The sequence below is a fragment of the Pantherophis guttatus genome, chromosome 13, assembly GCF_059756535.1.
Source record: "Pantherophis guttatus breed Tessera chromosome 13, ASM5975653v1, whole genome shotgun sequence".
NCBI lineage: Eukaryota > Metazoa > Chordata > Lepidosauria > Squamata > Colubridae > Pantherophis > Pantherophis guttatus.
In genome coordinates, this window is record NC_142075.1 from 21797774 (window position 1) to 21823689 (window position 25916).

The 25916-nt window shown below is 45.1% G+C and overlaps 1 protein-coding gene across 3 annotated transcripts; it reads right to left on the minus strand.

The window, feature by feature from the left end:
- Positions 1-4244: 4244 nt before the first annotated feature.
- On the minus strand, positions 4245-25359 carry PRMT2IP (PRMT2 interacting protein). Of its 3 annotated transcripts, XM_034409566.3 has the most exons (4): positions 24784-25359; positions 11608-15037; positions 10524-10557; positions 5405-7390 (listed from the first exon to the last, which is right to left on the minus strand). In XM_034409566.3, the coding sequence occupies exons 2-4, from the start codon at positions 14975-14977 to the stop codon at positions 7354-7356; spliced, it is 3441 nt and encodes a 1146-aa protein (XP_034265457.2). In that variant the 5' UTR covers positions 14978-15037; positions 24784-25359; the 3' UTR covers positions 5405-7353. The 3 variants fall into 3 exon arrangements, with proteins under 3 accessions (XP_034265456.2, XP_034265457.2, XP_087734213.1); XM_034409565.3 differs by lacking the exon at positions 10524-10557 and having other exon boundaries at positions 4245-7390; XM_087878087.1 differs by lacking the exon at positions 5405-7390 and having other exon boundaries at positions 10520-10557.
- Between the last annotated feature and the right edge of the window lie 557 nt (positions 25360-25916).

Genomic DNA, 25916 nt, shown 5'->3' on the forward strand with positions numbered 1-25916 from the left:
TTGGATTGTGGGGTCCTCGGTGTTCTCTGAGCTTGGTTATTTTCTTGCAGACGTTTCATTACCAAACTAGGTAACGTCATCAGTGCTAGAATGGGGTGAGGTTTGTTGTTATTTTTAGATACCATATTAGTGGCTTGCCTTATCAGTGTTGGTAGGATCGTCTTGGTGGCTCTTTCATTAGGCTGTGGTTTACTATTAGCTTGGTTGTCTGCATTGGTAGTTCCTTGTTTGGGGTATTCTTTACTTCTCATTTGTTGGTCTAGTTTGGGGTTGATCTCTCTTCATCTGGGTGTTGATTTCTGGTGAGGTGTTTTGGTGTTTTTCTTTACTTTTTGTTTTGCTTTTATTTATTTACAGTAGTGGCCAAAATTGTGGAAACCTTTTGGGAAAAGTGTATTTTCTAAAACTAGCTAATAGCACCACTTTGTTTTTGGAGTAGTACCATAAAATTATATATCAATGGAAAGATAGTTTAATCAAGAACGTAATGCCATCACTTTTAGGAAGGATTTGCTATTAGAATAGCAGTTACAGTATAAAGAAGAAAAGCAAAATACGTAGAAAAAAATGAGATATACAAAAATGATCCCCATGTCAGTTAATACTTAGTTGGGTAACCTTTAGCATGAATGATGGCCTTACAACGTCTTCCCATGGAGTGAACAGAGTCTTTTAGTTCTGCAGCTGTTATGTGAAGCCAAGATGGAATGATGGCTTCTATTAACTGGGTTTTATTGCTGGGTCACTTCTGACTAACAAGTTTCTTTAGTCGGCTCCATAGATTTTCCATTGGATGAAGGTCTGGGCTATTCCCAAATCATTCCAGCAGTGGAATAGGATTCTCTTGAAACTCCCCCCAAAAAGTGGTGTTATTAGCCATCAAAAATACACTTTTCGCAAAAGGTTCCCACAATTTTGGCCATTATTATATTTTAGGAAATTTATATTGCCGTCTATTTGCACATGGCGACTCAAGGCACCATACAGGACTAAAAAAAACCTCATATATAAAATAATAAAACTAATAAAAGAGAATCATCATATAATAAATTAATAATTATTTCTTTTTATTATTTCTTTCTGCATTTTCTTTACTGCTTTTGCTCCCTATTCGTGTTCATGTTTACCTTCTTTAAAAAATTATAAAGGAAAGCTTGCCATTATTTGCTTCTATATTGACTTGCTTTCTGAAATAACGTTATCTCGATTGAAGAATCCAAAACAATAATTCTGTTAAAAAAATAAAAGTGGAAACAGGTTAAGACACATTAAAGGAGGGACAAAGAATTGTTGTTAGTGGTGAAGTCGTGCCCGACCCATCGTGACCCCATGGACAACGTTCCTCCAGGCCTTCCTGTCCTCTACCATCCTCCGGAGTCCATTTAAGCTCATGCCGACTGCTTCGGTGACTCTATCCAGCCACCTCGTTCTCTGCCGTCCCCTTCTTCTTTTGCCCTCCATCTTTCCCAGCATTCGGCTCTTCTCCAGGGAGTCCTTCCTTCTCATTAGGTGGCCAAAGTATTTGAGTTTCATCTTCAGGATCTGGCCTCCTAAAGAGCAGTCAGGGCTGATCTCCTCTAGGACTGACCGGTTGGATCGCCTTGCAGTCCAAGGGACAAAGAATGCCAAACCCCATTTAAAAAAAGTTATCCAAATTTTTGTCACTCTTACATAGGCCAGCTAAGACATCCAGTAGTTTAGAAGAAACAAAGGGAAATACTCAAGTAGATACCCTGGAATGTCCTTTTTTGGAACCATTAAAAAAAAAACAACTCAAAAAAGTTTTAACAAAGATGTCGGAGTTGATGAAAATCTAAAGAAATTTAAAGGACTGGAGCGATGAATTTGGGAGAAAAGGTTTTGTATTTAAGTTCTGGTTCCTTTCTGTACTTAAGCAAATTGGCTTGTGTTTTTTTTTTAAAAAATTACATTGAATACATCTAAAGGCTTCATTGTCATGTTTGGGATTGAGCAGAGACAAAGTTCTTATCTTGGTAGTGTTAATAGCTGCAAGCAATTCCCTAGCAGGACCATAAATCTTTTGTGAATGGCTGTTAATCTGTACTGATTGTCTGCATCTCCTAAGCTTCCCTTTGACCTCATCATTTATTCTTTTTCCTCCTCTGTTCCCCTCCTCACTTGGCCCCCAGGCCAAGAATACAAACTACACTCACAATAATAACCCACTTGTAACCCACTATTAAGGGTTTAAAGCTGTCAGGGGCCCATGAAAGATGGATTTTTGCTGCGACAGGCAAACACAGCTCTTCGGAGGAATTTGAGAAATATTTTAAGATTGATTTATTCAAACCCCACCTTTATTATTTTTATAAACATACTTAATGCTTCCTCCTCCTCCTCTTTTCATCTAGGTGGCTCAGCGGCGAAGACGCTGAGCTTGTCGATGAGAAAGGTCAGGTCAGCAGTTCGAATCCCTAGTATAGGTCTCCTCCGTGGGCAGGGGGTTGGACTAGATGACCTCCAAGGTCCCTTCCAATTCTGTTACTGTTACAACAACCTGGTGAGGTGGGTTGGGCCGAGAGAAAGCCCATCCACCCAGCTGGCTTTCTTGCCTAAGGCAGGACTGGAACTCCCAGTCTCCTGGTGATTGGCCCAATGTCACCCAGCCGGTTTTCATGGCTAAGGCGGGACTAGAACTCCCAGTCTCCTGGTGATTGGCCCAATGTCACCCAGCCAGCTTTCATGGCTAAGGTGGGACTAGAACTCACCGTCTCCTGGTGATTGGCTGAAAGTCACCCAGCCGGTTTTCATGGCTAAGGTGGGACTAGAACTCACTGTCTCCTGGTGATTGGCTGAAAATCACCCAGCCGGCTTTCATAGCTAAGGTGGGACTAGAACTCACTGTCTCTTTACAATCAATGTCACCCAGCCAGCTTTCATGCCTAAAACAGGACTAGAACTCACCGTCTCCTGATTTCTAACCTGGTGCTTTCTCTACTAGACCAAACTGGCTGGTTGGCCATTTATAAGTGATTATAAATAATTCTCATCAAAGGTCCATTTAGTCCATAAATTATAGATTGGAAGAGACCTTGGATCTCATATAGTCCTACCTACCTCCTTGTCCAGTGCAGAAACAGACTCCTACGGGGTCCCAAGAGGTGGCCATCTAAAAGCCATTTAAACACCTCCAGTCCATCTCTCAAGGAAGTCTGTTCCACTGTTAAATCATTTTTTAGCAGTAAGGCCAGTCTAGTCTAGTGGTTAAAGCACTAGAAACCAGGAGACTCGTGAGTTCTAGTCCCGCCTTAGGTATGAAAGCTGGCTGGGTGACATTCGGCCAATCACCAGGAGACAGGGAGTTCTAGTCCTGCCTTAGACATGAAAGCTGGCTGGGTGACTTTGGGCCAATCACCAGGAGACTTGTGACTTCTAGTGCCGCCTTAGGCATGAAAGCTGACTGGGTGACTTTGAGGCAATAACCAGGACTTGGTGAGTTCTAGTCCCGCCTTAGGCATGAAAGCTGGCTGGGTGACTTTGGGCCAATCACCAGGAGACAGGGAGTTCTAGTCCCGCCTTAGACATGAAAGCTGGCTGGGTGCCTTTGGGCCAATCACCAGGAGACTTGTGACTTCTAGTGCCGCCTTAGGCATGAAAGCTGACTGGGTGACTTTGAGGCAATAACCAGGAGACAGTGAGTTCTAGTCCCACCTTAGGCATGAAAGCCATCTGAATAACTTTGGGCCAATCACCAGGAGACAGTGAGTTCTAGTCCCGCCTTAGGCATGAAAGCTGGCTGGGTGACTTTGAGGCAATAACCAGGACTGGGTGAGTTCTAGTCCCGCCTTAGGCATGAAAGCCATCTGAATAACTTTGGGCCAGTTCCTCTTTTAGCACAACACAGGATTGTTGTGAGGAAAAACAGGAGGAGGAAGGAATATTAGACATGTTCGCCACCTTGAGTTGTTTATAAAAACAATGGCAGGGTATCAATAAATGAAAGAAATTACCACCATTAGCTTTGATAAATTCAGAGGTCGCCTTTCCCAGAGGGAGTGGTTGGATGCCACTTCTGTGAATTCAGGGACCAGTTGATCAAGGACCAATTTTAATTCCCAAACGTCAGAAGACGGGAGACATTACCCACAAGAGGAAGGAGGAAACCCCCCCCCCTTCTACTTTCCTAGCCCCTTGGATAGGTTTCTCAAACCGACTGGCACTGGTACCGCCGAGCTTTGCTTCCAAGGGAACAATCGACGGAGACAGAAAGAGAAGCCGCGAAGTCACCACTTCCAAAACGGTGGTTTTAATTTTAATGAAGCACCTCTTAAAAACTGCATCCCGACCAAAAAGGTGGGGGAGGGGGAGGGAGAGAAAAATTAAATAAAAAGGCAAAATAGGCTCCCCGGTTTATGTACAACATTTTACAGTATGATGCATTCGTTTCTCTTTGGCAGAGCAGGGCAACAATCAGTCTTCATTTTGCTTTCTCGCCTGGGAGGAAGGGGAGCAAGGACAGGGAAAAGGACCCCTCCCCATCTGGCTTTTGCACGCTCGACATAGAGAGAGAGAGAGAGACGCACACAATTTTTGAAACAGGCAGGTGGAAACACACAACCATCCTCGGAGCAGAAAGGATCCAAGCTGCACCAGCTGTACATTCAAAATATACAACGAGGCCTTCTTCGGTTTGTAAAACTAACATCGATTCTTTCTCTTATTATCAATTTGGCCAGAATTGGTGGAATGGACATGTCGAGCAGGTGCCCTCACAAGCTCATCTCTCCATGATGATGCAAAATAGGAGAGGAACATCTTCCAAACTTGTCCCCAGCTCATTTCAGCTTTTTAGAAACTATCGTATTTTTCGGACTGTAAGACGCACCTAAATTTACAGGAGGAAAACAAGAAAAAAAAAAATAGTTTTTGGCCTCCGCACGTCGCGTTTTCGCCCTCCCAGGCTCCCAGAAGCTCTCTGCAGTGCTTTGTACAGCCCCCCCTTTTTTTTTTGTCAAAAACGGGCTTGTTTTTGCCAAAAATGGACCCGTTTTTGGCCTGCAAAGTGCTTCTGGGGGCTTAGGAAGTCAAAAATGCCCGTTTTCGGTCTATAAGACGCACCTAAATTTTCACCCACTTTTAAGGAGAAGAAGGTGTGTTTTATACTCCGAAAAATACGGTAACCTGCGGGTGCTTTTAGAAATATTTCAATATTTTTTTTTCTTCTTCCCTGCTCTTCTTCGTTTTGATTCTCCAAGCTTCATTTCTCAGAAATGAACTTCTTTTTATTATTATTATTATTATTATTTTGACCTGTGGGCCTGCAAAGGAGCTTGAACTATCCATGTTTTATCCTTCCCGTTCCTTCTTTCTTTTTTTTTTCTTGTTAAGACATAGTAAGCGCTTGGAGCTTCAAAAAAAAAAAGTCATTTAAACTGAACATCAATCCGGTATTGAAAATTACATTTACCAAGGTCATGGACAAAAGTCTCCAACAGGTAGTCTATAAAAAAAATTATCTTGAAAAGAAAGTCAAAACACCCTTGAAACCAGCAGCAATTCCTTATAAAGGCAAAATAAATCACATTTCTAAAATGTGCCATATTTATGCCCCTCGGGTTGGGGGGAAACAGCACAGCCCTTCAAAAATCAAAACTGAAACACATATGGGTGTGGTTTGGTTCCACGGTTTTAGGTGTACGAAGCTGGTCGTGTCATTTGTTAAAAAATACAGGTCCTTTTTTATATAAATAGAGGGGAAAGTGTAGTTTTCTTCGAACCGTATTTCATCAAGTGAGTTGGTGGGCTTACAGGACTTCCTCAAGTTGAATTTTTCTTTCTTTTTCTTTTTCTTTTTAAAAAGAGGCCTATATAGGTAGTCCTTGAGTTACTATCACAATTGGGACCAGGATTTCTGTCACTAAGGAAGGTGGTTGTTAAATGACCTTTTTTTCCCCTTCTACATTTCTTAAGCAAATCCTACAGTCGCTAAATGAATCCGACAACCAGGCAAGCTGGGTTCACTTAAAAAGTTGCAGTGACTCACTTAACAACCACGGCAATAAGGTGGTGGAATCAGACGTGACTCGATTATAACAACTGCCCTGCTTAGCAACATAAATCATGGCTATCCCATAATGCCCTTGGACAAGCGTCATTCTAAAGACACTCTAGGAATTGGACAAACTCGCTACCTCTGGAACAAGCTGGATTTCAGGACGGGATGGGGCCCACCAGGGAAATTTCTTGGGATGTCCTGAGAGCCCCACCCATGGAGAAGATCTGTAAAATGTACCGTGAGATTCACATTTCACTTCTGGTGTCAGTTGGGACAACAGGAAGTCATTTTGTAAACCCAGCTCAGCTGTGGTTCAAAACATTGTTCAAACCCTGAAAGCTACTCCCATCGTGTGGTTTCTGGAAAGTGTTATGGAGCCCTGAGGTGGTGAGGACCACAAGATGATGATCTGAATTGGGTCCAAGTCAACTTAAGCCAACATGTGTCAGGATGAAGCTGTGCGAGATGTAGGAAAGCCCGTTGATAGTTTTAGCTGTGTTCCAATCCGACAGACAGCCGGATGGATCAAACCTCCCCCCTTCTCTCTCAATTTGACACACACAAGCACACAAACACACCCACACCCATCTACTCATTCATCCAGCTCCACCCAACCTTTCTTATAATCCTGCAGAATCTCGAGGTAATATTGCCACTCTGGCTCACTATCATATTTCACCTCATAAACTGTCTTCAAAGGGTTCTTGTGGGGCTTGTGAACACGGAGTACCACGCCCTGATACCAGGCCTCTGTCTTGTCCTTCTCCTCATACAAGTGCCTGATCCTCTTCCCAACAAGTTCTGGATACTCGGAGGGCAAGGAAGAAACCTTGGCACGACTGTGTCTCCGATGCTTGAAACGCTTTAGGAGGAGTGGTGGTGGGACTTTCTTTCCCTTCCCTGAAGGACCAAGAATCTGAGGTCCTTGAATGTCCTGAAGAGCATTCTGGAATTGGATGTGAACCACGGATTTCCGGAGGTGAAGGATCTTGGAAGCCCTGGTTGTCCTCCTAGCGACCTTCGCAGTCAACTTAAGCTCAAGAGTCCTTGGCTGTTTATGGGATGGCCTCCTAGCACCAGGGCAAAGAGCGAGTCCCTTGGTCTCCAAGGCTGCGTCTTCCTTAGGAAGCACCTTCATCCCCTTTAGCACACAACCACGTTGTAGGGAAGGTGAGGAACATCTGGCCAGGGTCTCCTCTTTATCCTCTGGTTGGATAGTCTCATAATGCAAGGACGTAGTCCCAAAACAGGCTGCCAATCCACATGTTTTGCCTTTGGTGCTCTTCTCTGGGAAGTCCTGGTCAAGAGACTCGGTAGTTGCATCTGTTCCTAACACCTCAACTTCTCTGTTTGGGATCGACTTCGCAGGATCGTCTGGGAAAATGAAAAGCACAAGAACAATCAACTGAATGACCATCTTCATTCAGAAAATGCTGTTCACAGTTGAGATCCTAAACTCTTCTTCCAACAGTTCAACAACTCTCCTCCATTCTCCAACTAATCCAAAACTGTTGTAAAGGGAAAATGGATCCCACCGGGCAACTTCTAAGACTCGCTTCATTTCAGATGATGGATTTGGAGATTCTTGGGTGACGTCCCCATCCCAAAAGATCTCTTCATCTCAGAGTTCTTAACGAAACCAAGAACTCCAGATGTGTTGGGATTACAATTTCCAAAATTCCAGAAAAAGGAAGTATAATCTCAACACACATTTTGAAGAAGACACCAAATTCTCCAAGGTTGTCTTAATCAAGAAGTCCCTTCACCTCTTCTGATGCTCCAGGAGATATCACACTGCAGCCCAATTGCCAAGGATTGTCCTGTCTGTCCGTCTCTCCTATCGCTCTCTGTCCCTCTTACCATCATCATCATCTCTCTCTCTCTCTCTCTCTCTCTCTCTTTATCTATGTATCTACTTTATCCAATCTATTTTATCCAATCTATTTTATCTATTTTATCTAATCTATCTACTTTATCTAATTTCTCTTATCTATCTCTCTTATCTATCTAATCTAATCTATTTTTTCTAAACTATCTATTTTATCTAATCCGTGTATCTACTTTATCTAATCTATTTTATCTATGTATCTACTTTATCTAATCTATTTTATCTATCTTATCTATCTAATCTATTTTATCTAAACTATTTTATCTAATCCATGTATCTACTTTATCTAATCTATTTTATCTAATCCTTGTATCTACTTTATCTAATCTATTTTATCTAATCTATTTTATCTAATCCATGTATCTACTTTATATAATCTATTTTATCTATCTAATCTATTTTATCTAATCTATCTATGTATCTACTTTATCTAATCTCTCTTATCTATCTGTCTATCTTATCTACTATCTACCTATCTCTCTCTCTATCCATCCAAAATCAGAACAGACATTGCTCCTTCTATACATCAGATGCCTTTTAACCCAGGGAAGCCAAGGACCAAAAAAGAGGAAATAAAGCCCCACTATTTGCTGACAAGATGCTCTCAAGATGCCTCTGGTGTTACAGGAGCATCATGCGCCATTCGAAATGTCCTTCAGGAGCGCCTTCAGCCCTGTCTCGCTATAATTGCTAACCTCCAAGGCTTTTGTTTTCCACAAAAGGCACCTGTAATGGCATAGGAGAATGACCTTGGGAAACAGGAGGAAGAGACGCAGCCTAGACAACTGTCTGATAAACAAAATCCGAGCCTGAAGGAGGAGGAGAAAGTGACTCAGAAGGGGAACCGCCTTAGTTTGAGGACAGTAAAAGTGAAAAAAGGAAGGGGCCTGTACGGTTGATGCGAGGTCGTCCTGCCCAAGAAGCAGAAGCAGGAAATGCTAGCTCTCTCTTTATTGTAAGGTTACTTTAACCGAATCTTGCAAGTCTGAAAGTACCAGGAGCCCCACTCGGGTAACCCTGAAGGCACAGATAAACCTCCTAAGGGCTTCAACGACCCTCAAAAAAGGATGCAAAGGACCAGCTGTCTGCAAGGAGTATAAATCGTTCCCTTCCCCACCATTCTGTCAGAGCTGAAGAAGCTTCTTGGATGAGAAGCGAAACGTCTTCCAAAGAAAAAAAAAAACCCAGGAAGTCCAGTTGCCTCCTGTCAAAAAAAAAAAAAAACACCCTTGGGACAACCATGAGCTGGATGACTGAAAAATCTCTACAGACTCTCTAAACGTACATTTCTTCCCCCGTGTCTTTACAGTCTAAGAAATGAGATAGGGACTCTGGACTTCTTGAAATGTTTACCCAGCTCCATTCCTTCCGTGGAACCAGCTGCCTCTTCTCCGACCATTGCCTTGTCTGTGGCTCTTCCTCCTGTCTGACAAGGTCATTTCCAAATACCATTACATCAACTGGTTAGTCTATAAACCGTGATGGCGAACCTGTGGCACGTACCGTCATCAGCTGTTTTTCTGGTTTCCAGAGGACACATGAGTGCCAGCCAGCTGACTTTCACTGGTGCCGGAGCGCTGGAAAACAGCCTGAAACCAGCCTGAAAAATAGCCAAAACAGAGTGTTTTTCAGGCCATTTTTCGCCCCCAAACCAGCCTGAAAACAGGCCCAAAAACGGCCAAAAAAACAGGCATTTCTTTACAGTGCAGCTGGTTTACAGTGCAGCTGGCTAGTGCTCCAGTGCACGCAGATTCATGAAAAAGCATTCCGGTTTGGGCACTCGGTGCCGAAAAGATTCGCCATCATTGGTCTACAACAGTGTTTCTCAACCTTGGTAGCTTGAAGATGGGTGGACTTCAACTCCCAGAATCCCCCAGCCAGCGGTGCTGAGTTGAAGTCCACCCATCTTCAAGCTACCAAGGTTGAGAAACACTGGTCTACAAGATTCAAGCATTGCAAGATTCCGTTAGAATAAAGACAGCATTGGTACTCCTGGGTGGTGCTTCCCATCTGGACTACCTCGCAGGGATAACCTCTATCTACCTTGCAAGTCTTGAAAGAACATCTCTTTCCCCACCCCACCCTCGTTTCTGCAGCCCGAGAAACTAGAGAGGGTCTTTTTTTTTTTGAGGTGTTTGACTGGCTCCATTCCTTCTGTGAGCTAATCTGCCTCTTCCTACCCTGTTTCCCCGAAAATAAGACCCAACCGGAAAATAAGGCCTAGCATGATTTTTCAGGATGCTCATAATATAAGCCCTACCCCAAAAAATAAGCCACAGTTAATACTGTCAGCAGACAGAGGAGTTTAGTACCGTATTTCCCCCGAAATAAGACCTAACAGGAAAATAAGGCATAATGCATCTTTTGGAGCAAAAATTAATATAAGAACCGGTCTTATTTTGGGGAAAACATGGTATCTGTCCATTGCCTAATGTGTAGCTCTTCCTCCTGTCCCCCAAGGCCATTCCCACATACCATTACAGCACCGGAGCAGCGCAGCTAGCTGGCAAGATCGCAAGAAGCCCTACCACCTCAACCTGTGCCCAAAGGCCTTCCACAACTCCAACTAAACCCAGCAGCAATGAGCAAGACGCACCCACACAAAGAACGGATACCTACTTGGAGGTGTGCAGGCGCGCCTGTGAACTTGGACCTGGAAAAAATAAAGGTGTCGAGAATCATCTGAAATGACACTGGCTGGTGGGGGACAGTTGGTCAGAGCTAATGAAAGCGAGCGTGGGTGCGTGGGTGTGTACATGCGATGTGGGCAACGGTACCTAACATTCCGTCTTGCCCAAAGCTCTCCACCGCCAGCTTTTCTAATACAGCACCCTCCAGCTGAACTGAGACTAGAACTCCCAGGGTTCCCGAGCCAAACAGCTGCTATCAGGATACAACAGAGGGAAGAAATACGTTGAATTACAGATCTCGGTAGGTTCTTCACCTCTGAATTACAGGCAGTCCTCAACTTACGACCACAATTGGAACAGAAACTTCTCTCGCCAAGCGATGTGATATTTAAATGAGCCGTGCCTAAATTTTGGCCATGGTCATTAAAAGGACCCAGCTGCATGTCAGAAGGACTGGGAAGGATGCAAGGGGTCATCACGTGACCCCCAGAACACTGCAACCGTTGTAAAGATATGCTGGTTTCCAAGCACCTAAGCTTTGATTGCTCAAACATGTAGACGCTGCAATGGTCATAAGTGTGAGGCTCACTTATAAGTCACTTTTTTTCAGCGCCATCGTAACTTTGAAAATCCATTAAACGGAATGGTCATAAGTCAAGGACTCTCTGTACATCAGAGTCATTTGCCCATAAATACAGGCACTCAATTCCATGCCTTCTTTGCCAACAGTCTCGGGACATCCTCCCCTTAAGGGTTTAAGCACAGCCTACTCTCTTAAGATCCCTTTTCCTGGTCCTTTCCCCATTTAGAAAGCAGGATCCCACCAATCTTTGTAGAGTTCGCTGAATTCTGTCTCGGGCATCAATCCTGACCACTATGTCAATTTTCTACCCACATCTATAGGGAAGACCAACCAAAGCTGTGTCCATGCAAGTGGGAAAGTGCAGTGACCAAAGCCCAGGAAAATCATACTTTTTGCAAGACAGAGAAGAGAAGAAGGAGAACAAGATGAACATACTATATTCAGTTCAATTCTTAAAAGTTTCTAAAGAAGGCCAATTGTCTGCCCTTACCAAGCTGCTCCTTGACACACTCGTGCCAATGAAGGGTCAAGAGGTCCAGGTAAATGTCCGGCAGCTGTTTCAAGGCCAGCAGCTTCAACATCCGAGAAGTACAGCTCTTGAGGTCCAAGTCCCTCAACGCCTTCTCTTCAGACAAGGTGGTAGGACGCAGTTCCACCTTGTGGTCCTGCAAGACATGGTCAACCAACACACCAGGAAGATTGGGGAAGAGTTCCTCCTTCACCACGTGAATAGGGATGAAGGTGGCGCCAGCGCGCATCACGTGAGGAAAAGGACACTTATTATAGAGCAGGAATATCTCCAGTTGAGATTGCAGCTTCTTGATAAGCACCTCTACGCCCTTAAAGGCCAACCAGATCTCTTTGCCCTTGGAGAGCTTCGGGCCTTCAGAGACCTTTGAACCATTTTTTGGCTTGGTGGAACTGACGGTCTTCTCCTGCAGCTCCACGGTGGGCTCAGCCATCTCCAGCCATTCCTTGAGTTGGTCAGGGGAGGAGGTAGACACCACGCCAGATATTATAGTGCAGACACAGGTATGCACCACAGTGAAATATTGCCTGGGTGAATATTTCTGCTGACCAAGAAGTTTTTCAGTGGCGGGATCCAGAACCTGGATCTCTCTAAGGGCAGGAGAAGAGCCAGGAGGGACACTAGGAGATAAGAGCTTTGAAGCATTGGGCAACTGAGCATTCAAGCATTTGATCTGCAAAATCAGAGTTTCGGAGGATGGCGTCACACTCTGGGGAAGACTGGGCCCAACCAAGGGGCTATTTGGCTGATTTACCTGTGTGTCAGTCCGTTTTGGGGGAGAGACATCCTTGACCCCTCCAGAGGCAGCTTCTGCCGCATGAGCTTTTAGGATTTTGAATTTCTTGAACAGAAACGCCGCGGAGCTGTGAAAATGCTGTTTGCCTCTAGAATCACTGTTGATGGGTAGCACCGAGGTCTCTCCATTTGCCTTGGAGACCGAGCCCTGGCTGTCAGCTGCTTTCTCTTTGACTTCTTCACCTTGGATCTTTGGACGTCCAGCGCCTGGAGCCTCAGCCTTTTTGGGCAGCTGTGGAAGATCAGGTCGCTCTGCCACCAAGTCTTCAGTTTTAAAGCTGAGGTCCAAGACATGGTCTTCTTGAGTAAGTCTCTCAACTCTATCGTTGGAATGACTGGCAGGGGATGGTTGGCAAGACGCAGGATCGGTTGGATTCAAAAGCTTGGCCTTGAAGCTTTCCCAAGGGCCAGAATAATCTCCACCCCCTTGCCCTGTTGGGAGACTGTTTTTATTCAAGTCAGCATCTCCACTTTTCGTTACGGTATTGCGAGGGAACCCTTCCTCCCTCGGCAGATCCAGCCTGCATTCTCTGGTTGATCTTTGAGAGCCTGTCCATGGCACAAATCCATTTTCCACACTCTTGCTTCTGCTTTTGGGAAGCGACTCCTCGGCCTGACAACGTTTAGCGGTGTCCAGTTCCACCAAATCGGCAGAACCTTCTAAGTAGGCTTGGTACGGAGCTAAGCTGAAGACGTTGTTGATGACAGGCATGGGAGGAGAAGACGTCAAGGGACCTTCACGCCGTTCATGGAGTCCCTTCGGTTGATCCTCTGGGGACCAATGTCCATGAGATGTAGACTGGATGTTAGGAGTCTTCAGAACATTTTTGGGCAGGGCTGGTTTGGAGTAGGGATTGTGGGAGACAATCGGGCTATCAGGAATCATTATGCAGCTCCCCGGTTCATTTTTGTGAGGGGTGATGCTCCTCTTCCTAGATTCGTAAGTTAAGGAGAATTTTTTGTGTGTCTTGGAAGATTCCTCCTTCTCCTCTGTCACCTTTTCTGGCGGGAAAAGATCCTTCTTGCAACCGTTTTCCTCCGTCTTTTCAACCCTGTTGTAGCAATGAGATAGCCGGTCTACTGGATGAATGGAAGGGAAAGCTTGTAGACCTGAAGAATTTGTGCTGGCTTCTCTTGCAACACAGCTACTCTCACACCAGTCTGGAAGGCCACTTCGGCTGCGCCAAGGATTACAAGCTGGAGCAGGTTTTTCAGGCACAGCACAGGCAGAAACAGGAGTCTTTGGGGTGAAGTCCACCTTGGCCGTCGCGTTCTGTGGGTGCTCGTGTTCCCTTGAAGAGTGAAGCTCTTCAGAGGGGGTCAATGGAGGTGGGCCCACCGCCTGGTAAAGGTAGCTCTCCAGATGCCCGGGATAATAGCTGTGAGAGGTTTGCTGAAAATATGACCCGGGGAACATCTGGCCATCTTCACGGCTTGATGGAGACCCAAAACCTTTGCAGGACGCCAAAGCAAAGACCGAGTTTGTTTTTTCGGCTTGCACGTAGCTCTGATGATACAACAACATCTGTTCGTGAGAAGTCAGAGGATACGATCCTAGAGGGTAGCATGAGGGGGATTGCTCCTGGTACGCCAGGTCCTGGCGATTCACCAGCAAGCTGGAAGGATGAAGAGGAGGAGGAGGAGGAAGAGGTGACGGCGGTGGCCTGGACCACATGTGTTTTCTGGAATTGCTACCCGCTGGGGACTCCAAGTTGCTTTTCTGACTTACAGAAGGGTAAGTGGCATCCAAGGAAGAGCCATTCTGCGTCCTCTGGCATTTCTCCAATGACTTATGGTAAGGCATGAAGCCAGCTGAGTGAACAGCGCCCTCTTTGGACCCTTGTCGCAACTGCACCGCGCTGTTCTCGGCCACCAAGGTTTTCTTGGAGCCCGCTGTGCCGTAACCGTGACTCTCGGCACCAGTGGGCAACACGGAGGACGGGGAAGACCATTCCAAACGTTTTGAGTAGTTCTCCATCTGCATTCGGAAGGTCAGAGCCCTTTTGGGAGGGCAGCCAGAATCCGTTCCGTACGCGTGGCTTCGGTAAACCGGTTTGGGGGCTGCCAAAGTGGAGCAAGCAGCAGGAGCTGGAGGTAGCTGCTGGGCTGGGTATCCCTGGAGCCAACCTTGCTGGATGACGCCCGTATGACCCACGTAGCTGGCCCACCGTTCACGGGCGATACATTCATTGACCTTCTCAGAACCCGGAAATCTCTGGCGGGCTTTCAAACCTTCCATTTCGGACTGGCAAGTAGCTTTTTCTGTCCTTGGAGAGTGGCCAGGCGCACCGGCCGGGCAATGGCTGTAGTTCTCGGCAGCCGACCAGTGAGTTAAAGTTTTGGGCGCTTCGTGGCACTGGAGCGGGAAAGTAAAATAGGAGCCTTTATAACTGTAATGGTCTTCCATGGGGAGGTCGGGCAGCCTACTCGAGCGGCACAAACCCACCGGGAGGACGTGGGTTGGGTCCATCTCCAGTCGAGGGAGCTTGCCGTAACTCATGGTGCTCACGGCTTCCAGAATCCGCTTCTCCGCCATCGGTAGATGCTTTCTAGTCAACGGGCTGGGCTAGGAAACGGAGCAATCACTCGGGTTGTTCTAGAAACAGGAGACAAGGAAAAAAAGAATCAGTCTTCACGCCTTCCCCAGTGTAATTGTTATAAAAAAAAGTATCTCGTACTTTGCAGGATTCAATCTGGAGCAGAAGTTCTGTCTTCCGAGCTTTCGGACTCGTGCTGGAGCCCATCCTCGGGGGATTTGAACCAGCATGATTCCAAAAGCTTGGAAGATAAAACCACTGGTTCCTGGTGACCGACCCAAATTGGATCCTACAACAGATTGGATCATAGTTGACCCAGATTGGCTCCTACTTGAGGGGCTGCCACAAAGGAGAGGGGGTCAAATTATTCTCCAAAGCACCAAAGAAGGCAGGACAAGAAACAGTGGTTGGAAACTAATCAAGGAGAGAAGCAACCTGGAATGAAGGAGAAACTTCCTAACAGGGAGGACAATTAACCCGTGGAACAGCTTGCCACCAGAAATCGTGGGCGCTCCATCACTGGAGGTTTTTAAGAAGAGACTGGACAGCCACTCATCTGACATGGTAGACTTCCAAGGTCCCTTCCAGCTCATTCATTTTATTCTATTCTAACATTATCCTGGAACACGTATATCCGCCTTCATTCATAATATACTTTGCTTGTTTCCCAATTTTTTTCCTCTTTGAACTTACCACAGACCCCCCGTAAGAGCTACCGTATTTTTCGGAGTATAAGACGCACAAAAACAGGACACACAGGGCGGGGTTTCGGGAGGCCCAAAATGGCTGTTTTTGGTGTATAAGACGCACCAACATTTCCACCCTCTTTTGGGGGGTGGGGGGGGTGGGGGGGGGGAAAGTGTGTCTTATACTCCGAAAAGTCCGGTAGTTTTCTTGGCAAGAATGCCAGAGTATTCATTGTGTGTTAAGATTTGTTTTTTTTTTTAAAGTTATTGAAAAACCAACAGGAAATGGGGATTTCCTTGTGGTCTTCCATCCATCAGTTGGCTAAAACCGATAGCACTATATAGGTTCCTCGGTGTCAATCCTCCTTCCTGTGTAGAGAAAGAATTGCAGAAAAGATGAAGAGAAGCAGAGAGCAGCTTACAATCCACGGGGAATTTCGCGGAACGACACTTCCAATTCTCCAGGCTACCACTCCAAGGACAGGTAGTCCTCGACTTACGACCACAACGGAGCCCAAAAGGTCTGTTGTGAAGTGAGTTTTGCCCCCAATTTTACGACCTTTCTTTCCACAGCTGTTAAGTGAATCGCCGCCGTGGCTAAGCGAGTAACCCGGTTGTTAAGTGAATCCGGCTTCCCCATCGACTTTCCTGGTCAGAAGGTCGCAAAAAAAGGGGATCACGTGACCCCGGAACACAGCGACCGTCGTAAATATGAATCAGTCACCATACATAGGAATTTTGATGACACGACCCATGGGGGGGAAAGGCGGTAAACTGTGAAAAATGGTCCTAAGCCACTTTATTCCGTGCCGCTGTAACTTTGAATGGCCACTAAATGAACTGTCGTAACTTGAGGACTACCTGTATTGCCAAAACGCAGCGTTCCCAAGTTAAAAATCCGAAAAAAATCAATAGAGAGTCTATCCAAAGAATCAGGCCACCCATCCGCCCCTAAGCTCAGCACGAGACTTCTAGGAAAGCCTTCAAATTGCTTCGTAATTAAGATATTTCTGGTTTCTTGGCTTCTCAGAAACTGCCAAGTCAGGAGACGTGATGAGTCACATTACCAAGGAGCTTCTCCGTTGAGCCATAACAAGGCAAATATCTCTGGAACTCTGCAAACATCTCCTTCTGCCGTCTCACCCAAAGTTCTCCAATTACCCTGGAAATCCTTCATCCTTGCCCTGAGCCTAACAGGAAGGAGGCTTTGCTATCCAACGCCTCCATAAATAAGATTTATTTCTGCTCAATGAAGTAAGAGATCTGTCAATACTCAACTCCCCCTTGGCCGAGTTTTTTAGACGCCTAGTTCCTTCCTTGCGCCTGGGATTAAGATACTAATGAACTACAATTCCCAAGTTTCCCTCACCACTGGTTGAGTTGCTGGGAAATATAGTTTGGCAACATCTGGAAGGTCAGATGGGTTTTTTTTTCCCCTCCTGATATTCTGCCTGAGCAGTGATGGAAGGGTTAAACGGCCCTTTAGGTCACATGCTAGCTGGGGAATTCTGGGAGTTGAAGTCCACACACATCTTAAAAGTTGCAAAACACTGCCAGACAGTTATCCTCACGTATGGCTCGACCTAGGTTCTTACAAACTTTGCTCTCTGATCTTGAACTGAGGCCACTCCCACCAACACTGGCAGGGGCAAACGACTCGTCTACAACCAGAGAGAAAACCCCACTCCCTTCTAGCACTGATGACGGTCCGTAGTTGGGTTATGAAACGTCTGCCAACAAACAACCAAACTCGGAGAGCTCCAAGGACCCCACGTGTCTGTGGAGATTGTCCGTCATCCAGGCCAGAGTTGTCCCAAAGGTGCTTTTTCAAAAGGCAAACTGGACTTCCTTCGTTTTTCCTTGACGTGTCGCTTCTCATCCAAGAGGCTTCTTCAGTGAAGAACCGAGGAAGCGTTTTTGGATGAGAAGGGAAACGTCTTTTTAAAAAAAGTTAATTCGCCTTTTGAAAAAGCAATTTGAGACAAGGACCCCACAGTTCAATCCTGAGCTACCAATATTCTTTTCATGGACAATTTGCCCCAGGCAAACATAGAGTAGATGGGGCTGGTGGCTGCCCTTCCAGGAAGCTTCCCAGGCCAAACGCACCATTAAATGTGCCAAAAGAGCCTTGATAGTACAGTGGTTTAATGCACCCTGTTATTAACACCAGCTGTCTGCAATTTCTGCAGGTTCGAATCTTATCAGGCTCAAGGTTGACTCAGCCTTCCATCCTTTCTAAGGTAGGTAAAATGAGGACCCAGTTTGTGGGGGCAATAAGCTGACTTTGTATAAATATGCGAAAGTATGAAGGCTATTGCTTAACGCATTGTAAGCCGCCCTGAGTCTCCGGAGAAGGGCGGCATATAAATCAAATTAAAAAAAAAAAAAAAGTAAGCCACAAAAATGGAGGCAAAACCCCCCACAAAGGTTAAGGCCTTCCAACTGCATGGCCTTGACCAGGTTTTAGGAGAGTAGGAATGTTGTAACCCGCTTTTATGATCAATGGTGTTTGCTGAGAGAGAGAGGAGGGAGGGAGAGAGAGAGAAAAAAAAACTTACAAAAAGAAAGATTGGGAAATCTCTTGGGAAAGAGAACTGGCTATGAATCGTGAGAGATATTCTATCACATGCAATCAGGAAGGTAAGAATTACAGAAAGATACAACTGCTATTATGGGAATATCAGGATACAACCAACATCTCCATTTTTTTTTTTCACCCGTGTGACCCCCTTCTTATCTTCTCAACCTAATGTCAACAAGATGGTATTTGCAAAGCCAGTTTGGTCTTCTGGTTAAGGCATCAGGCTAGAAACTGGGAGACGGTGAGTGCTAGTTCTGCCCGAGCCATGAAAGCTGGCTGGGTGACTTCGAGCCAATCCCTCCCTCTTTCTCTCTCCCTAATCCACCTCACAGGGGGGTTGTTCTGGGGAAAATAGGTGGAGGAAAATATATTGGATATGCTTGCCATCTTGAGTTATTTGTAAAAATAATAAAGGTGGGATACAACATAGATTAGATAGATGGATGGATGGATGGATGGATGGATGGATGGATGGATGGAGAGGGAGAGAGATGGAAAGAAGGAAGGAAGGAAGGAAGGAAGGAAGGAAGGAAGGAAGGAAAGAAAGAAAGAAAGAAAGAAAGAAAGAAAGAAAGAAAGAAAGAAAGAAAGAAAGAAAGAAAGAAAAAGAAAGAAAAACTTTTGGCTTTTTCAGGGCCCATTGGCATATGTAATGACGTCCCCATAAGGATTTTTTTCACCTGAGGCCCCGAGTTGAGAACCGTTGACTCACTCAATATTTCATCCTTAGCTGTTATTTAGTCTCCTTTTCAATATGTTTATATATTTTACTGCTTTTACTGCTAATTTTAATCTATTCATAACCGAGTGTCCCGTGGAAATTTAATAAGCTTGGATATTTTTTTTTCCCCTAATCAACCAACCAAGACTGCATTTTTCATCCTTAACAATCTGAGTTTCTGGTTATGGGATTAATGTTAGTATACCCTCTGCTCACTTTGGGTATAGGAAATGTTGAATTGAGCCAGTTCTCTATATTCCTCCATATTTAAATCTCTTTTAATCAGCTCACTGGCAACGAATCCGGTCCTTTCAGACTAACAAATTATTAAAAGGCATAATGAGCTTTAATTCACAAACGCTTACCCTTTTTAATCACTCCTCTTGGTCTGAAAAGACGCTACCGAATTCGGAATTTGGCTACCCAAAACCAACATGGTTCTCATTTCCCAATGTGACTGTTAGCTAATTTATGAGCATTTCACTGGCATTTTTTTAAAGCACAACAACTAATTGCCCTGAGACCTAGATTCCCTGGAGTGTTAGACACACCTTAATATATTTTTAAATTGTTCTCTTAGGTAGCGCATCTTCCTCTCCTTTTTTTTTTTTTTTGAATAAAATTTTAGCCCGTCATGATCAATAGAATGGAATGTATTCGCTTATTGCAAACAAATGTTTCCTTATCTAGAGTGAAAACAGTTCTCCCCCCTAGTTAGGGTTAAAACAGATGTCTCCTTATCTCGAGTTAAACCAGATGTTTTCTTAAAAAGGCGTTTTATCTTTCCAATACATATGTTTTTGCTATGAACATGTCTTCCTTTACGTATGATAATTTTTGATAGGCGATATGCTCATTTGTTTAGATCTTATAAAATGACATTATTGCCATCCATATGATCTTTCATTGATCCTTAATTTGTAAATTTATTGTAAACATAGAAAGGAAAAAAATATTCCAGGAATACATTCCTGGGAGACAGATTAATCTGGGCAAAGACATCTCCCACATATGGAGATGTTAGTGCCTTGAGTTCAATCCTTGTTGGGTTTTATGTGTGTGTGTGTTTTGTTTTTTTTTACAACATTGCCTCACTTTCCAGAGGTCTCTTGCAAGGAATTTATGACTTTGACATCTTAAGACTTTCAGGAGTTAAAATCTGGTTTTGCTCACCTAGTACCGGAAGTTCCTGGGAAAATAGAAACTCAAACTGTGTGGGTGGCTGCAGTTCCTTGGCTATACAAAAATCCTTCCCTGTTTAATTTCCTTTGCAGGTAGTCCTTGACACAATTAACGACACAATTGGGACCAGAATTTCCAAGGCAGTGGCTAAGTGAGTCCTGCTTTGATATTACGAGCTTTTTTTTTGGGGGGGGGGGCATTTTTCTCCCTCACCCCCCTTGACTTTGCTTGTCAGAAGCCAGCTGGGAACATTGCAAATGAAAATTACTTGACCCCAGGACTCTGCAATCGTCATATATCCATACCTGTTGAAATTGCCTAAATTGTGAATCAACGTTTGACCAGGGAAATATTGCTGATGGTCGTAAGTGTGAGGATTGATCATAAATTCCTTTTTTTTTCCAGTGCCCTTCTAAATGTGAATGGTCACGAAACAAACGAGGACTATCTGGATTTAAAACAAACGGGATTACTCCTTATTTTCTCTCCCTTTGGCCTCTTTCAACAGGAAACGAGGCCTGTGTATTGCATAAAACCTTCAGACCGTTGCAGCTAAAACTCACCTAATATATAATATATTCGCTGAAACTGAATTTATAGAAATGTTTTTTCTACATTTTCTACATTGGGGTGTGTGGGTTTTTTGGGGACAGGTTTTCTAGCAGATCTTAAAAGTTTTGTGTTGTGCGTGGCTTATATTATATGAAAAATCACAGACCCGCAAAAGACTAATCAATAAATAAACAAAGAGCAAGGAGCAAATATGTAACTTTTGCCATCTCTTCCCAATTTAAATAGGGGCACTAAAAATGCCAACGGGGTCTTAAAGGGGACACAGGACCAATTTTCATCCAAAAAAAATTCTTTTTTTTTTCCCCTAGAGTGTAAGTCAGTGGTGGGATTCAGCCAGTTCGCACCACTTCGGGAGAACCGGTTGTTAACTTTCTGAGCAGTTTGGCAAACTGGTTGTTGGAAGAAATCATTAGGGCAGAGAACCGGTTGTTAAATTACCTGAATCCCACCACTGGTGTAAATCCTACTCTATCGAAGCCAGGGAGGTCTACTCATATGAAAATATGCACCAGGATAGCACATGGATACATGTCCCAGATGCATTAAAAAGAAAACGCAATCTAAACAACTGGGATTCGAAATGCAACAACAAGCAACCTTATTCGTCTCTTGACTCTTTATAGCAGGCGTGTCCAAATCCTGCCCAACTTTAAGACTGGTGGACTTCAACTCCCAGAATTCCCCAGGCTGGGGGAATTCTGGGAGTTGAAGTCCACCAGTCTTAAAAGTTGCCAAGGTTGGACACCCCCCTGCTTTATAGGATTGGGTTTTTCAGAGAAACTGCAAGCCAATCAGCGTCAAGCGTGTGAGCCTGTCATCCAATCGGCACTCGCTAACTCACAGCGGTGGCATTTCCTACACCCTCCACGCACACACATCACCTTTTGTGTATCCAAGCTCTATAGTTACTGCAAACATTGCTTTCACAGCTTAACCACTACAGGCTCACATCTCTACAGGGCGCAAAATGTCTCCTTTTTTAAGAGCACGGCAGGCCACAGGTCCCCAGAGGAACCCTAAGCATGCTTTCATGCGTGTGCAAATGCACACGCACACACATCCCACCTATAAATCACACACAGACACACCAGCAATCTCTAAACGGCTCAAGGCCACTTTTTGTAGCCCTCCTCCAACCTGTAACAGTTGATCTGGGGGGCAGGGGAGGTATAAAAAAGAAATAGAATAGAGATGGAAGGGACCTTGGAGGTCCTCTAGTCCAGCCCCCTGCTCAAGCAAGGGAACCTATATACCATCTCAGACTAATGTGAATAAAGTAGGAATCATACAGGGTCAGTTACATGAACACTAAAGGACCCTCTCTATTCACATTATAAGGGAGAAATGTGCTTGTTTGGAGATTATATTAAAAACCAGCTAAATTCCATTATTGGTAATATATCTTCTGATGAGGCCTAGCTGTCACGGAAGGACAGCCATATGGAAAACATCTGAGGGGGCCTCACTGTCAAAGACACAAAGACATGTATGTTACAAAGAGTTACTTATTACCTAAGGACAGCAATAAATCTCCCGTATTAGTAATTACAGAACTAAGGAAGGTTGTCTAGCTAAAGATAATCTTATAAACTAGACAATAATGGTTTAGTAATTAGAAAGTGTCAATTATCATATAACAAGTGTATGTTAACCATATATGGAAAAATGCATGTGCTCACCAAACCCTTTGTCTTGGAAACATATATAAGCAGTTGTATCAGAGCTTTCCGGGGTTCAGAATTTCAGGTACAAATCTGGCTCTGAACCTGCGCAATAAACTCTATCTGGCTGACCCAGGAATGTTTTTCAGTCTTTCATTCCATAACAAGCTAAAGGCAGCAAAATCCAGCCAAAACTAAATGCAGAGAGACTATCGCTGAGGATGGGGGCTCCAAGCAGGAGTCCGAAAGCTCAGAAGAACCAAACCTCTGAATCCCGGTGGTGACCAACCCAGATTGGGATCTTTACAACATTATTCTGGGACACGGATATTCACCTCGTAAAATAAATGCATCAGGTGAAAATCCAGTTTGTTTTAAAACAGCAGCCCTACTTTTTTTTTTCCAGGTTGCTTCAGAAACTCCATTTTTTGTTGAAAACCCAAGCAAAAAAAACTGACTTTTCACAGGGCTCCAGCAGAACGACCATGTACAGAGTGTTTTGTAATCCAGAGGGGTTTGCATCCAATTTGAGCACATCTGGAGGGAGCGTGGAAGTATTATTATTATTATTATTATTATTATTATTATTATTATTATTATTATTATTATTATTATTTCAATTTATATGCTGCCCCTCTCCGAAGACTCAGGACAGCTAAAAGTAAAATCTTTTTTGTTCCCTCTTCTTTCTTTGGCATCCCCCCAACCCACCCCCAACCCATCTCAGCAGCTCCTTCCAAAGTTGATCCTGGTTTAAAGCCAGCTAGTAGTGCCCGAAGTGGTGGAGAAAGCGGGCAGTTGGGAAAACTGCCTTTTAGCTTTTTAAATTGTCAATGGGTTTTAGTTTGAATGTTTTAAATTCTGGGCCGAAGTCAGGTAATTCTTTGAAAAATTTTAAATTTTGTATTGGTATGTGTTTTAGTTCTGGCTGTGCACCGCCCTGAGTCCACTAGGAGAAGGGCGGGATACAAATTGAATAAAATAAAATAAAATAAAATAAAATAAAATAAAATAAAATAAAATAAAATAAAATAAAATAAAATAAAATAATAAAATAAAATAAAATAAAATAAAATAAAATAAAATAAAATAAAATAAAATAAACATGACTCTCTGGGTGTCCATTCTCCCCAAACCCCCACCCCCCCCACCCCTCCAAAAAACCCCAGTCCTTTGGCTGCCTTCCAATCCCACCCTTCATAGACTAAACAAGATTTTTTTTGTCTTTTAAAAAAAACACACATCTGTTTATCTGGGAAGAGACACTCGGTGCCAGCCACCACCCAAACAACCGCCGCCCCCCCCCCTTTAAAGAACAACACCTGGATGCTCTGGGTTACCTTCCCTCCTCTCTCCACACACCCCCCCCAGAAGATGACGCAACCAGAGAGCTTATCAAGCCACATCTCTTTCGACACAGGATCAAACCTCCTTCCCCACCGACCAAAGGCACGGGCAGGGGAGGATGGGAACCGAAGTCCAAGCCAGCTGGAGGAGGTCCCGCTTTTGGGGAGAATGGGGTGGGGAGGAAGAAGGGGTGCGCCAAGCCGGGATGGGAGGGCTCCCCCCCCCACCTTCTCCTCCTCTGCAAACCTCCTCGAGAGGAGATCCTGCGGAATTCCACCCGGGGAGAGGGGGGGGGCTGGTGGGTGGGGGGGGAAATCCCTTTCTCGGGAGTTGGCTTGAAGTTTTTCAAAGCAAGCAGCCGCAGCAAGCAAATCAGAACCGCGAATTAATCATTCCTCGTTAAGCATCGTAACGACCCGGAGCTTTCTTTCCCGGGTCGGGATTGGGGGAGAGGGGGGGCGCGATCCCTCGCCCCTTTCCCACCCCCACAAAACCCGCAAAAGCCTGACTTCCGTGTAAACACGCCTCTGGCTTTTCTTTCTCTCTCCTCAGCCCGTCACGTGCGAAGCGGAGGCAGCCTTCCTTCCAGGCGCTCCGGATCGTGCCCAGCAACACCCCACCCGGTGGAAGCAGCCCGGCTGCGCCCGATGGGGGGTGTAGTCCCCCTCCTCCTCCTCCTCCTCCTCTCTCTCTCTCATCTATCTATCTATCTATCTATCTATCTATCTATCTATCTATCTATCTATCTACAGTATCTTTCTTTCTTTCTTTCTATCACAATTATATCTATCACGATTCTATCTATCTATCTATCTATCTATCTACAGTATCTTTCTTTCTTTCTATCTATCACAATTATATCTATCTATCTATAGTATCTTTCTTTCTTTCTATCTATCACAATTATATCTATCACGAATCTATCTATCTATGTATCTATGTATCTATGTATCTATGTATCTATCTATCTATCTATCTATCTATCTATCTATCTATCTATCTATCTATCTATCTATCTATCTATCTATCTATCTATCTATCTATCTGCTCTCACCTCCGGCTCCCGCAGCCCTCGCCGCCGCCGCATCTTCCTTCTTCCCGGACAGAGCTTCTGCGCCCGGGCGGAGAGTTTGGAAAGGTTTGGGGGGGACCGGGGCGCGCTCGCCTCCTTCCTTCTTTCTTTCTTTCCTTCCTTCCTTCCTTCTTTCCTTCTTTCCCTCTTTCCTTCCTTCCTTCCCGACTTTCCGAGCTCCGTCTGGGGCCCCTCGATCCGGAGTCGCTCCGCTTTCCCGCTAAGATCCGAAGGCGCTCCGGTTTAGTTAGCAACAGCAGTTAGGCTCCGCTCTCCGTGCGCCCGGCAAGTCCCGCCAGCTTGATCCGGAGTGGCGAGGGTGGCGCGGCCGCTCCTCTCTCGCTGGTCCCACCCCGCGATCGCGATTCGCGAGTCAAGGGCGGGAGGAGGAGAGGGAGGAGGAGGAGGAAGGCACCCACGGGCGTGGGGGGCGAGGGGTGGGGGAGAGAGAGAGAGGAGGAGCCGGGACCCGGGTGCGCCCAGCCAATGGAAACCCAGCGGCCAAGCAGCCGCCAGAAGTTTGCACTTCTCGTCTGGGTGGGAAGCCGCGCCTGCTCTTCTTCCTCCTCCTCCTCCTCCTCCTGGCACGAGGTGCCTTCCGGCGGCGGGGTCTCTCCCCTCCCTCCTTTTTGCACAACAGCCTTGACAGGTCAGCCTGTCCCGCGAGCCCATCAGCGCCTCCCCCACTCCCCCCTTCGCAATCCCAGTGGGTTGCAACTTGCTACAGATCGCAGGCTTGGGCTCCCGAGGAAGGAAGGTGCCACGCGCGAAGGACGGCTCTTTCTCTGCGCCGGTTGACTTCTAAGGGACGCCTTCCACCTCCCGCACAAACACACACACACACACACACACACACACACACACACACACACACACACACACACACACACAGAGACACACACACATCCGCCCAGCGTTGGCACTTTTTTGGGTTGAATTCTGTAAAAGCGCAAAGGCGAAGGGAGGGAAGGAGGGGAAGGGGAGAAATGCCGTCCTCTGCAGGCCGTCCAGATGTTTGTTTGTTTATTTATTTATTTATTTATTTATTTATTTATTTATTTATTTATTTATTTATTGGTTTGATTTATATGCCGCCCTTCTCCGGAGACTCAAGG